Source organism: Acipenser ruthenus, chromosome 14 (genome assembly GCF_902713425.1).
Source record: "Acipenser ruthenus chromosome 14, fAciRut3.2 maternal haplotype, whole genome shotgun sequence".
In the NCBI taxonomy this organism is placed as follows: domain Eukaryota; kingdom Metazoa; phylum Chordata; class Actinopteri; order Acipenseriformes; family Acipenseridae; genus Acipenser; species Acipenser ruthenus.
The window spans coordinates 28,943,340-28,958,472 of record NC_081202.1 but is presented as its reverse complement, the minus strand read 5'-3'; the positions used below and the strand labels follow the sequence as shown (position 1 = coordinate 28,958,472).

Here is a 15,133-nt window from a genome sequence, read left to right as displayed (position 1 = left end):
TTTTAAATGCTGCCCATTCTGCATGATTTTTGCACTTGCAACAAGCTACCCTCACTATTTATTTTCCATTAGGAATATGGATCGTTTTTCCTGAGCTAATTCTAATATAGGCATGTTCCCATCTAGGACAACAAGCTTTATAGTCTGCTTTGGAGTTTCCCTTTCTTTTCTGACATCTGTTACAGTGACATCTTTTTCTCGATGGGGGCCTCCATCTTTCTGGAATATATTATCCTTAGCCCAAACCTATCTGAATCTCCCGCAGGACAGTTATGAAAAGTCCCGTATTTGTCAGTGTCCATTTGTTCACACAGGTATATCATTCTAGGGACACCATGAGCAATTTTAATGCTCTGGACAGAATATTGGCTCACTTCCATGTCTCCAGACTGACACACTTTAGATAATTACAGCCAGTTGGTATTTCCACCACTAAATTAAACAAAGATCCTGCCTGAACACCTGTGCCTATTTTGTATATTTCCCACATCTGACCAGGCCTAAGGACCTTGCTAGCTCCGTGACATTAACATCAACAAAAAAAAGCTTGCGTTCTTAATACAGAGGTCTTGATTTACTGCACTACACCCCTCAGTGTGTAAGCCCTTTTAAATTTACTTCTATTCACTGTCCAATTTATTTCTCCCACATTGCCATTAAAGGCCCCCTCACAGCTTTACAGCAGTTTTCATTTAGGACAATGAGCTGCCAAGCCTACACTTTTTCTCCTTTCAGGGCAAGTTGCCCCACCCTGAACCTTCAAGCTGCCCAGAAATACAGGAACCACAATGTTTCTCTGTAATGGACAAAATGCCCTCCCCCGAAGCTTAACAATAGAATTGAAGTCTCTAAGCAACATTTTTTTTGTTGCACGACTACCATCCGTGGCAGAACCCCACACAGCAGAATGTGGTCAAGACCAACAGCATCCTCTTGTCCTTGTTCACAGCTGGATTACTGTACATTATAAACCAGAGTAGAAATAACTGAATTGCTGCTTTTTTCTTTTACATTTACTTTAATATATACCCAATCACTCCTTAATATGGGTGACTCCTGAAGCACTTCTGAAGCTTTTAATTAGTTGCATCCCATATAATTGTCAATAAGGTCTAAAAAAGCCTCTAAGCAGACTTATTTAGTGGTTTGACGCGAATAAGTGATGTTAAAAATATTCCAAGATCAGTCAATATTGAAAACGTAAGCTCTGCTAAAATCGGGGAGGAGTGAAAATGACTAGCAGTTAGATCTGACCCTTTTCCATTCTAATAAAAAAAAAAAAAATCTACATTTTATCATGGTGATGTGCAATAGCAATTAATAAACGTGTTTTATTTTACATTTTTTTTGCATATTTTTGTAAAAGTCCTATATTTCCAGTATTGCACTGAAGATACACCCAAAAACATTTCTTCAGCCTGTAATGTATTGGATACTGGGTGCATTTTATTTTTTGGATTTTTCCCAAGAGAGCTTGTTTTTTAAAACAAACAGTAGATGCGTTTGAGATCACAAAAATGTTTTCCATTGGAAAATAGACAATATAACGATACAGAAAGCTTGTTTTGAGACAGTTTGAGCTTTTAAAGGGTGCTTGACCCTTTAAAACTTATATTATAGGATAACAGATTAATTCTTCCTTTGCCATCTACTTTAGCACTGCTGCATGGTTCACTCCAATGCTCACCTGAGTGCACTCCATTTTGCCCAATATTGGTTCATTATCTTTGAAAAGCACATTGTGGAGTATATTCGACTGTAGTTTTAAAAGCTGAACTAAGAGCTCATTGCTTGAAATGTACAGTATATTCATTTTAACAGTGATCAGTGAAGTCTGCCTATGGAAGTGTTTGTAACTTTTTCTTTTTTTTTTTTTTTTTTACCCTGACGGCAAACCAGAAAGTTATTTTACAATGATGTAATTCAGCAAGTTACCACATAATGTGATGCAATTATTTAAGTGTCAAGACAGATATGGAGATCAATCAATAATCCTAGGATCCCCAGGAGTAATACAGCACTTAAATAGTGTCTGCCGTGACAGCTCCCCCAAAAACAGCTACAACATATCAGTTTATTGCATCCTTTATTGCACATGGTTCTGTTAATCTAAAAAATACAGCACTAGGAAACTTGTGTAAAAATATCCAGTCACATCTGATTACAGGCAGTATTCCAGCATAGACACTGCTCTCCTATTAATGTGTTCCTCCTATACAGTGCAAAGGAAGAGATTCATTTTTAAATACCAAGTAAAAAGTTAAACATCTCAAACTTGTGATGGAGACATGGGTTGCTGATATTCTGGCAGTAACAGATGCATATGTTACATGCTTAGGATGCCAACAGTATAACGATGAGGGAGTGCACTGCCATAATTACTTTAGCTGGAAATGTTAAGTATGCCATTAACCTTTTTTGCAATGATTGTGCAATCAATACTGTTCAACTAATCAGTAAGGCCCTTTTCAGGGCATAAAGCAGTCATAATCTGCCAATAAACTAACATTTAGTGGTAACTATTTCTAGCTGGGTGTCTTAAATTTTCACTGGAACTGAGGCTATTAGCTCTTCAAAGGGGTGCTTGGCAGAGGTGGCATTTGTGAATTAACAACTGGTCCGGACTGTGTGTATGACTGGCTTTGCTGTTGTAACATACTGTAACTGGCATGGCTGTTGTTTACCAGGAAGGGAGACTCAGTCACAGAAGGTACAGTGAAGCACAAAAGCGCATGTTTAATAATTATAAATAAATAAACAAAGCACTAAACAGACATGAACAAAAGCACATTAACAAATAAAACAGGCACAAAGGCCAAAACAAAAGGTCTATATAAAACACTCACATACGCAAATAACACAGGACAACACGGAACACAGAACACACACCTCCATCTCTAACACCAACATCAATCCTATCCTAACCAATCTTTTATCATTTATTAAATTCAAGTCTCCAGCCACATTCACACGTGTTTTGACAGGGAGCAGGCAATCTAACCCCCTCCCTGCTAACCCATTATTCCCCACACTGCCACACATACACATTAATATATTTTTTTCTTTTAATAAAAGGTACCTGCAAAAGCATTTCTAGTGTTTTATACATTCTTCAATTATGTTTTAAATATACAAATAATTTTCAGGTAGCCACGTCCTCAGTTTGGTCATTATTTGTTGTAGGAGATTGGATTACATCTTTTTAAAAAAGTAGAATGAATCTGCTAAGAATAAATACAATACATTAACATTTTCGTTCCAGTGTCTGTGAGAAGCAGTCAAAAAGAAATACTGTGTTTTTGAAAGATAATTTCCAGTGTATATATACATAATAATATGGTTCTTTAGTGGCTTGTTTACTGCAGTCTTCCATAGTTTATAAACTGACCAAATATATCGGTAAACACAACAGGTCCACCTCAATATTGTATTAGCTTTGGAATGCATTTCAATTACTCTTTGTACACTATGCTCTGGTCAAAACTGGCCTGCCGTCACATGAAAAATCTGGTGGTTACAGAATGCATTTGTTTTAATAATAACATCTCATAGGAAGTTTCAATAGAAATGATTTTTGAAGTTGGGTTTACAACCTTCTTCAAATATGTAAAAAAAACATTTTTTGGCTTTAAACCTCTAAACCCAGAGGGAGCGAATTCCACATCTTTTGATGCAATGTGGGAAAGCATTTTCTCACTAAGTTGGGGTTCTAGTTCAAGGAAAAGACCATCATTTTTGCTGAGAACTAGTAAGGTAAAAACAAAACTGTAAAAAGGAGAAGCAGACTCACATATAAACTGTGTCAGGAATACCTTTGTAGATAAACAAACCAGATGATAGTATCTCCTCATGATTAATGGAAACTAATCTAGGCATACAAATATTAGTAATTTTAATGCTGTGGTAATGCTGTGGTACCACTTTATTTTGCATGGAAGAGTATATATTTCTTGTGAAGAGCTTTTTTCTTTTTAGTGTGAACTGATCTTGTTTGAACTCAAGTGAATTTTCAGATATTTTAAAGAAGGAAGTTCCTTAAGAGGGGCTAAGTTCAAACTGTGTTCTATTAATTACAGTGTTTTTAACATTACTCTAAAGTTTTAGAAAGGCAGACATCATTGAGACTTTGTCCTTGAATCGTTCAAAAGCTAATTATTTTATGAGGACATTTGCCAACATATTAATGTCCATCTGTAAGCTGTTTGAAATCACTCTAGAGGAGCAGCATTTGCAGTGTATGGGAAATTCATCATTGCAATAATATAGTTAACAATAATTTTTAAAGCAATGGTTTCTATTGTCCTACATATTCACATACCATGTAAGAGTTTTCATAGTTGAATTTTGAAGTTTGTTTTTTTTTTTTGCCCAAAAGCTTATTGAACCAGTTGGATTAAACAACTAGAAAGCAAGGTGTTGATCTGACATGTCAAACACCAGCATCTTCTGAGGCACTTTCTTCTGACTAACGCACATTTAATTACATCTGTTTTCTTTTTTATGACATCAACATTGCATTAGGCTCTTCTCCAATTTCAAATCACTGAATGTATATATATATATATATGTTATGGACCGTTGCTGAAATCGGGCAGTTGCCATAATGCCCGGGCAGTTGGCGAAGTGCCCAGCTGCAGCAGGGAGATGCCGAATTAGCTTCAAATTTTATGTCATTTCGGCATCTGCCCTGGCAGTTCATCAACTGCCCACAGCCACCTGGGCTGATTGCGAAGAAAGACTAACTTGATAAACTTGCCATAATGCCCAGGTAGTTGGCGAAGTGCCCAGCTGCGGTGGGCAGATGCCGAATTAGCTTTGAATTTTATGTCATTTCAGCATCTGCCCTGGCTGGTAAACTGCCCACAGCCACCCGGGCGAAGAAAGATTTTTAACAGATACAGTATAATACAAATAGTGAATTACCTTTGTTGTTTTTAAGTGCAAAAGCGCAGTGCCACCAAACCACCCGTTGCTTATTTAAATAACTTAAATACTTTCTGACAACGCTATAGCAACGGAACTAACTAAATATCAATGCACAGTTTATTTTCATCATGGGTTAGATATAGAGGTTAGAGTAAGTGTGTGTGTGTGGGGGGGGGAGTCCAGTATATAATGCAACAATGTTTTATTTTATTCTTATTGCAGTAATACAATACACATTTATGAGCAGAGTTGCGTTGTTTTAATGAGAGATCATTCAATATCAGCAAGAGACTAATAATCACAGTTAAGTTTAAACATGTAAAAGCCACCCAGTTAAATATAGTTACCTGAAACTCAGGAAGAACACAGTGCCAAAACTAACTTATCATGGCAATATTAATGAATCATTAATCAACAGCATAAAGTTTGTATTTTTCTTATTTAGAAATATGAACGACAATTTGACTCAGAAGAAAACGTTTTATTATAAAAAGTTTATTTTTTTCTGTAGAAAATATTTTGTACACATTCAAACAATCATTTTTCATATCTAACATTAGTTGACATCAGATCTCAGACAATTAGACATTTGCCACAGCATTTCATTAAAATATACAAACGTGCTCAAATTTGTTGGTACCCCTCCACAAAAAACAAAGAATGCACAATTTTCTCTGAAATAACTTGAAACTGACAAAAGTAATTGGCATCCATCATTGTTTATTCCATATTTAATAGAAATCAGACTTTGCTTTTGATTTTTTATTCAACATAATATTGTAAATAATAAAACAAATGAAAATGGCATGGACAAAAATGATGGGACCGCTAACCTAATATTTTGTTGCACAACCTTTAGAGGCAATCACTGCAATCAAACGTTTTCTGTAGCGCTCAATGAGACTTCTGCACCTATTAACAGGTAGTTTGGCCCACTCTTCCTGAGCAAACTGCTCCAGCTGTCTCAGGTTTGATGGGTGCCTTCTCCAGACTGCAAGTTTCAGCTCTTTCCATAGATGTTCGATAGGATTCAGATCAGGACTCATAGAAAGCCACTTCAGGACAGTCCAATGTTTTGTTCTTATCCATTCTTGGGTGCTTTTAGCTGTGTGTTTTGGGTCATTATCCTGTTGGAGGACCCATGACCTGCGACTGAGACAGAGCTTTCTGACACTGGGCAGTACGTTTTGCTCCAGAATGCCTTGATAGTCTTGAGATTTCATTGTGCCCTGCACAGATTCAAGGCACCCTGTGCCAGGCGCAGCAAAGCAGCCCCAAAACATAAGCGAGCCTCCTCCATGTTTCACTGTAGGTATGGTGTTCTTTTCTTTGAAAGCTTCATTTTTCCGTCTGTGAACATAGAGCTGATGTGACTTGCCAAAAAGCTCCAGTTTTGACTCATCTGTCCAAAGGACATTCTCCCAGAAGGATTGTGGCTTGTCAATATGCATTTTAGCAAATTCCAGTCTGGCTTTTTTATGTTTTTCTGTCAAAAGTCGAGTCCTCCTGGGTCTTCTTCCATGGAGCCCACTTTTGCTCAAAAAGCGACGGATGGTGCGATCAGAAACTGCCGTACCTTCACCTTGGAGTTCAGCTTGTATCTCTTTGGCAGTTATCCTTGGTTCTTTTTCTACCATTTGCACTATCCTTCTTTTCAATCTGGGGTCGATTTTCCTCTTGCGGCCGCGCCCAGGGAGGTTGGCTACAGTTCCATGGACCTTAAACTTCTTAATAATATTTGCAACTGTTGTCACAGGAACATCAAGCTGCTTGGAGATGGTCTTGTAGCCTTTACCTTTACCATGCTTGTCTATTATTTTCTTTCTGATCTCCTCAGACAACTCTCTCCTTTGCTTTCTCTGGTCCATGTTCAGTGTGGTGCACACAATGATACCAAACAGCACAGTGACTACTTTTCTCCATTTAAATAGGCTGAATGACTGACTACAAGATTGGAGACATGTGTGATACTAATTAAAGAAACTAATTAGTTTGAAATATCACTATAATCCAATTATTTATTATCTTTTCTAAGGGGTACCAACAAATGTGTCCAGGCCATTTTAGAATATCTTTGTAGAATAAGCAATAATTCATCTCTTTTCAAAGCTTCTTTGCTTTATTCTATGACATACCAAATGCATGCAAGTATACATGATAAAATAGCTTTTAATTTCATCACTTTTCAGGAGGAATGAAGCATTATTTCAATGAGCTGTAAGGGTACCAACAAATTTGAGCACGTCTATATAAATAAAAATAAATATAAACGATTCAGTCTGTAATGATTAAATCAAGTTATTTGACTGATGAACTATTATTGAGAACTGCAGTAGATACCCAGAGGATGAACACTGCTGTGTTACTTTCCAATAGCCTTTCATTTGTTACAACAGGACGCACTAAAGTCTTTCTTTGCCATCAGCCCGGGTGGCTGTGGGCAGTTGACAAAATTACATAAAATGTATATATATATATATATAATGTTTACCTGTTTCATGTTCCTGAAAAGTGTTTTTTTTTTTTTTTTCCCCGAAAACCCGGAAGCCCTAAATATAATGTAAAAAAAAATAAAATAAAGATTGTTCATAAGGGTCCATAATTGTTATATATGATATTTTTGCATCAAAGACAAAAAAAAAATCCATTCTCAGTTCTTGTGCATTACATTTTGTTCTGTGAAAATGTGTTACATTTATTGAAATAAAAATGTGTGTATAAACCCTCTTTCAAACTTCAATAGGATGCCCGAATTGGAAATGTGACATGCCACCTAGGGTTTTGTATTTATGATAAAGATATTGCCTCTTTAGTGGCTATTAAGTAGCGACTAGGTCAGCAGTCATAATCCAGGAAATGTGCAAATAACCAGGCAGAGCTAGGCACCCATAAATCAAACAGGATCTTGACAGCTTATTGCATGCTTTCAAAAGTGATGTCCTGGTTTTTGTTTAATGTTTGTGTGTTTCCAAAGGTGCAATGGAAAGCAGTGGTTCGGGCAAGTAGGTACAGAATCTGGTATGTAAAAATATTTTTTAAAAGATATTAATTTATGTTGTGTTGCTTTTCCTTTCCCAGACAAGCCAGTCTCAATGAAGCAGCTGAGAAATATTATCAACTTGCAGCAGGCCTAAGACCCGATGTAAGTACCCAGCTAATAGCACCTATTACTCAAACTGATGGATTCCCAGCAATTACAGACTGGGTGGTACATCCATTACCCATTGGAAGGTTATTGCCAAGAATGTAGATCAATAGCCTTCATTGTTAGAGATCACTGACTAGTAGATAAGTTATGGACCAGATTGAAATGTATTGATCATTATAAGATTCCAGTTTTGTTTGCAAGTCATCAATCAAAGACTTCTAAGTTGGTGCAATCAATTTTAATGAGATCAATATTTGAAAAAGTTTAAATAATGACAAATACAGCTACGGCCAAAAATGTTGTATCACTCTATTGAAAGAACTGATTTTGCTTCATAAAGTCAAAGGAAACCTGCGGAATAATGTTATGTTAACATACTGAATTACATACCGCTTTGTAGTTTTCCATATACTTAACGTAAAATTGACAATTTATTTTTTTAACTTATGTCTCAATCTCAGCCAGCTCTAAACCAGAGATTTTATCTTCCATTTCCATTTAGAATAGCTGATTCTATGTGTCACCTTGCAGTTTAGCTAGGTGAATCCTGCATCTCAACACTGACTGTGGATGTACATTGCTTATGACTTTGATTAGTCAGGGCTGAATAATCAATTGATTATAAAACCGCACTAGTGCAATATATTACATAATGCACACATGCATTTATCTGAAATATTTAGGTTCTCTAAGTTCAGAATCCAACTTTTACAATAATACAAAGAGTTACTTGAGTGTCTATATAAAAATACTGTTAAAAAACTGTGAAAATTTGTTTTCAATTAATGTGTACATCTGCTATCTACACCCTGGAGAATAATACAAGGATACAGCACAATAATGCAATACTCGTATTGTTATGGTTCTAAAGTCTTTAAAACAGTACTATGGATGGAAAAAGTCTACATTTAAGTGACCATTGAAATCGTAACTGTAGCAAAAAGACGTCCAGGAAAACTTGGGTTAACGTTGTGCTTGGTTTTAAACAAAATGCATTCCCTCAGTTTGCTCAGTTATTCTGCCTCCTCTGGCTTGAAAAGAAAACCTGTGCTTTGTTTAAAATGAAAATGTTCCTAGTACTTTCTTTGAAATCTGTGTCACCTTTCTGGATACATTTCTTGGTACAGTAATTTTGCATTCTCCATGACCAGCACGCCGCTTATAGGAGTGCCTGTCTGCTTGCATTGTATGCATGGTTGAGTAATTGCAACTTGGCAGCTCTCGCTGGGGTCGCACTCTGTTGCTGGTGTTAATGAGCGCATGTTTCCCGTAATATATATATATATATAAAATAATTAACTGGTGAGCAAATTTTTTTTTTTGACAAAAAAAGTTATAAGAAACGTCTGCATATATATATATATATATATATATATATATATATATATATATATATATATATATATATATATATATATATAGCAAACTACCACACGTCCCATAGTTACGGTAAAAGCAGAATGCTTAAGTGGAGTTTAATTCACTGTATTCTACTGTATCTTCAGAGATTTCCTAAAGATTTAAATGTGCATAATAAGGGGACCAGTGGAAATACTGTAACGTGAAACTAATAAAAGGTATTGGAGGGGGTTTTAAAACCCTTAGGGACTGACACTTAAACTTTCAGACTAAATGTCAGATTATCTGAGGAGACAAGTCAGAATAATCAGAAAGGAAATTACCTGTTTACCCTGAAGGTCACAGTGAAGGTCAAGTGGAAGTTTGTTCTGGGAGTAGCCAGGATGTCCCAGGTCTATGTCTACACAGGGCTGTATTGTTTTAAGCACTGTTTCAAAATGCAATATCCAAACATTAAAGGAGGCCTTAGTTTAGTTTTGCCCACACCAAAGAAAAGATGATAATGTATTATTTAGAAATGTTTTGTTTGTTTTTCTCATGGTCTTCTTACCAGGCCCTTTCATCATGCTATATTGGGGTATAACCAGTCATTTGTATGTTATTGTTGCTGTTCAGTGTAATGAGTGTTTCTTTATTTACAGCTGTGACATAGAACATAAACATATGCACATGTCTAATGTGTTCCGGGCTTGTCACTCAATGCCTTTAATGTATATAAGTATCTTTAAAAAAAAAAAAAACTCAATGGCAAATGTTTTGAATTGAAGTTTTTCTCAGTGTCTTCAATTTAATAAAAGGTAACTCAGCTAGATCTAGGCTAGGTAACTCCATGAAGAAATGCCCAATTTGAATTGAACATCCAATGTATAGTACTTTCATGAAGACTATTTCACATTGATTAACGTTTAAACGGTATGTTTAAAAGAAAGGAAAAAGGAAAGAATGTACACTTGCATGCTGAATACAGCGCAGATTCCTTAATGTGTTTCGTGCTTTTCTCATTGCACTGTGTGCAGTTGCCTCCTCACGCCTGTTGTCTGGTTGCTGTTTGTGTGAAGATGGCAACGATTGCATACGTCATGCATCATTCGCACTTCAATAGGTTATCTTTGAATTGGCCTTATCTTTGAAAAGGTCAACCATGGTCTTTGTATTCATTGAGAGAATAACACATTCACACTGGAGAAAGTTCAGTGTCAGTCAATACTGAGATGGTGGTATCTGGGTCTAAATGATCATTTTACTAGGGCTAATTTCTATTGAAAAAAATCAATTCTTGCTGTTGGGGTTTGTGGCGGGATGCCCCGCCCTTGTGCGTATTTTATGTTTTGTGGGGTGTGTTATTGTCTGTTAGTATGTATATATGTATTGGTGCACAGGGTGTAGTGTGGGTCATGTAGGGATTTAAAATGTATATTTGTATTTAGGCACGGGGATTGCACAATCAATTCACATGCAGATTAATATGGCTATTTCAATGTGGGCACAGGAGTGCACAATTAGTTCACGTGCAGACTGTGCTGGGATTCTAGTGAATGATTAATTAGCAATTGGGTCCTGGCACAGCTGTAGATAAAAGCAGTCACGAATCACTCTCAGGGTTAGGTGTAGAGGGCGAAAGGATGGGAGAGAGAGGAGAGTAAATACAAACAATAACAATTGCTACTCGTGCTGAAACGTTTTATATTTCTGTTTTGTGAAAACTGTTTGTTTGTTTATTAAATCTGCACACCAGTGCAATTCACTTACCAATCTGTGTCCATATACTTCCTGGTCTGACATCACCAGCAAGCCATCTTTCCACACGATCGTTAAAAGCAGGGGTTCGTTATAGTGAAGCAGCCTGTATTTCTAAATTTAGCTCTATTTTTTTTTTGGCGGTCCTGTGTATATAATATGTAAAATTAAATAATCTGTGTGTTGTTTTTACACAAACCACTGGAGAAATAACATTTCACAGTTTTGTCATTTGTCTTTTAAGTAGCACTGAGCCCACACTATCATATTCTCAAGAGCAAAAATTCAGTTTGAAACTTATACCCAAAGCCCCCACCCCCCTTAGATAACTAATACTGTACACATGATGGAAATATACGTGTCTCTCTTGGCTTTGCCATTTATGAATGGATTTTGTAGTTTTACGATCGGCAAGCAATTAAACTCATTTTTTATTACTGTGGCATAAAATCATTTCAGAGGCAGGCATTCCTGCTTCATTCTCTTTTGGGCTTTATGCAGCTGCTTCTTAAGAAAGCCACTAATATACTGCACATCTGGTGGTGCTCTCATTCCAGCATGCCTGGGGGAGGCTCTTTGAAGTTTCGCCTGAAGTGCATTAAAATAAACGCCACAAGAATCCCAGCATTGTGGTCCCACCATCTCTTGGTGGATTTGTGTGCCCTGACTGGAAGTTCTTGTCCTCCCGGTGTGGGATTTGTACAGTGGTTGTGCTTGCGAGGGGGTTTGTGTTCTCTCTGGAAACGCTTTTCATCAGTTAAAGATCTCTATCAAACACTGTCAGCCCCAGGTGTTTTCATTTTGGCACTTCAAAAAAATTCTTTTGATTACATTTTGCACAAGAAAAACACACACACAATACTTGGTGAGAATTGTACCTCCAGGCCAAACAAATAAACCCTGGTCAAGCTTTACCGTGATGGATGTATTCAAGCTCGCTTGATGATCAGAAGGGCAGTTGCTGCAGAAGAGTATGGAGTCGGCAGAACAACATGCACTGTAGGAAAGCATGTCTGGACTGCCTTGACCAAATTAGAGGGGTTTATTTGTATTAAGACTGACCAAATGACCAGATACTGCTGTCACTAGTTCCTCCATTTTACTGCACTTCATGCCTTTTATTTAATATCTTTGTGTGCCCTGAGTGGTTCTGTATGAGGATTTTATTTATTTATTTTTTTCATTATCGGTATTTTCCCTTTGGATCACGGACTAGGCATGCAACTATACCCACAGAAATTGTGAACGTATAATCATAGGGCCTAGACGTATCGTGTTTGTATAAGGTCCAAGAAATGATTTTAATTTTAGTTCAAAGACTTCCCAAGGGGGTTATAATCATCAAAGTCTGTTGTTAATTACCTGGGGGACTGTTCTGATCACACCTGTCAAGGTTTTTTTCACTTGAAGTCTGATGTTCCACACCCTTATAAACTTAAGGGCCTAAAATAATGCAATCACAAGATAAATTCTGTTTATTTGACTGGCACTTAATCTAAAAGTTTGATCCAGAAAAGCCAATCCTTGTTTCCTTTGCTCATTTTGATAGTACAGTTGGAAATAAGGCACTGAGAACCTTGAGCTGAAGTTGTAACAACAAGCACTGCACCATAACTGAAATAAATTGTGAGCACATTTGTTACAATTATGATAAATTACCAAACTGTGTTTTGTTTATTCTGCTATACTGGGTTATGAAAAGAATGGGAATTTGATTGGTACTGTGTCGGCTTTAATGTATCACTTTTGCTGCTACCCCATCACGCATTATGGCAGCAACATTTATTTGTATTCATTTTTTTGTCTCCCTGAAAACATACCTTAGTAATGTGCTGAAAAGTTCTCAACTATTGAAAGTACTCAATTAAGCAAAAAAAACTTTGGGCTGCCCCAAAAAATGTCTCACTTGAAAAGTTTCAGGCATCTGCATTCATTAAGGGTGTGTTCACAGAGATCATTCTGCGCAGATTCTGTGCAGAATTTGACCAATTTAGCCAATGGTCTTCTATGAATTGGTCACATTCTGCACAGAATCTGCGCATAATGATCTCTGTGAACGCACCCTTAATCTACTGGTTGGGTTGCAGAATTGACAGCAAGTGTGCTAGAGGGTCACGTTCAGATGAGAACTGTGGCAAAACTCTGTTTTGTGCAAGCTTAAGATAAAATGAAGCTCCAGCTGCTTGTCACCAGCATAATCAAAGAATTCAACTGTGTACATGTGGCAAATGATTTTCCCATGAAACAACACTTGCCGGTCTCCACTACACTTGAGTGATCATTTAGTTGTAGAAGGCACACATTTATTTCACTCAAATGATAGTGCTTTGTTTTTGTATTGTTGTAACCCCATGTTATTAACACCAATGGAAATGTTGTACTTGGCAAAGAGTAAGAAAGTACCGTTTTACCCACACTAATCGCAGAGCTCCTTAAGCATTATAGGGCCAGTCGGACACAGCCAGAACCTGTAAATGCTTTCTGTTAGTTTAGCAGCTTACGCTGGATGTAGTCCCTGGTTTCCCGCCTTTTGGGAAATCCACTTTCCCTATTGTTGAAGAAGTCGTCCCAGTGCAAACTAGCTCAGTCTTCTCCTCACACTCCCACAGCATTTAAAGTCTTCACACTAAAGCACTGTACTACATTGAACTATTGCACCTGTTCTTTTCGTACATATTTTAAGTGCACTCATTTTCTCCTAAATGCCTTGAAAACTAATACAAAATATCCTCATTATTTAATGTAATACACAGGCTAATAGGCTGTACTTGCTGTTCTGAGACACTGCTTTACAGATCATTAACTTCTGTGTTGCTTTAAGGAGAAGATTGCTGCCGAGCATGGCAATTCATGATTTTCTTCTGATGATTTCTCACATTGATCTTGAACAGAGGATGGTTGCTCTCTAACGATGTCTCAGGCACATTTTAATTATACATGGCATTCTGTAAAGCTATATGCCACATGAGTACTGATATTTTGGAGTTATGAGATAAACACATTTTATCTGTGCCTGATGTCGAGAAACTAATACATGCCTTTATTTCATCAAGTTTGGACTATTGTAATGCTCTGCTTTCTGGTGTCTTCAGAACTAATTCATAGGCAGCAGTATGTGCAAAACAGTGCTGCACAGGTTTTGACGAGAATAAGAAAGCATGATCACATATCCCCAATCTTAGCATCTTTTGCCAGTAAAATTTAGAATCAATTACAAGAGCTTGCTGCTGACTTTTAAAACCTTACATGGCCTTGGTCCAATCTATCTTAAGGACATGCTCTGTCATTATATTAACTTTACTGAATAGTCTTTGTTGCCAGTCGCTTAATACTTCAATCATGCTTATATAACACAGATCACTAACATGGTAGAAATATACTGATAATGCAAAAAAAACAAAAACAAACATTGACCATAGTTTTTGACAGTGACACCAAGATGTGGATTGTGACAGAAAGCGAATTAATCTGAGTCAACAATCTCCCTCCCGACGTGTGAGGGCGCTGTGTAACAGGAACAGTGTTCCCCGGTCTGGATGGTTTGACAGTTCATTCCAGGGTCAGGTGGTAGTCGGCTATCCTGGAAGGGAGTGGAGCCACAATACCAGAAGTCATCGCCCTAATATGGTAGGCGATGTGTCAGTCATGGATTGTAGGAGACGTGATTGCACTAGCTACCGAAGGGGCGGGACTGAAGGTATATCAGGGAATGTGGTCAAGCGATCTGACCCTTGTGTTATGGTTATGCAAAGACCTACAAGGAAAAACCCTGTGTACTAACCTTGAGTGTTTTGTTTGTTTTGTCTTGTCTAGTAATTGTTGTATTTGTCATTGCTAGACGACTAAAGTATCCGGGAGCTGTAGTGAGAAGCCAGCGTGCAACCCGGACTGCACTTCTTCACTGTAATTCACCACCTGCACTTAGAGCACTCGTTCTAGACTTGTGACTGTGCTGTGTATGTG

General features: G+C 37.3%; 1 protein-coding gene across 2 annotated transcripts in view; it reads left to right on the top strand.

Moving 5' to 3' along the window:
• Nucleotides 1-15,133, top strand: part of LOC117419918 (protein O-mannosyl-transferase TMTC2-like) — a 140,643-nt gene that overhangs the window by 120,573 nt on the left and 4,937 nt on the right. For both annotated transcript variants that reach the window (XM_034033303.3, XM_058986297.1), the window contains exon 11: nt 8,005-8,068. In XM_034033303.3, coding sequence (XP_033889194.1) covers nt 8,005-8,068 — 64 coding nt within the window. The remainder of the gene's footprint in view (nt 1-8,004; nt 8,069-15,133) is intronic.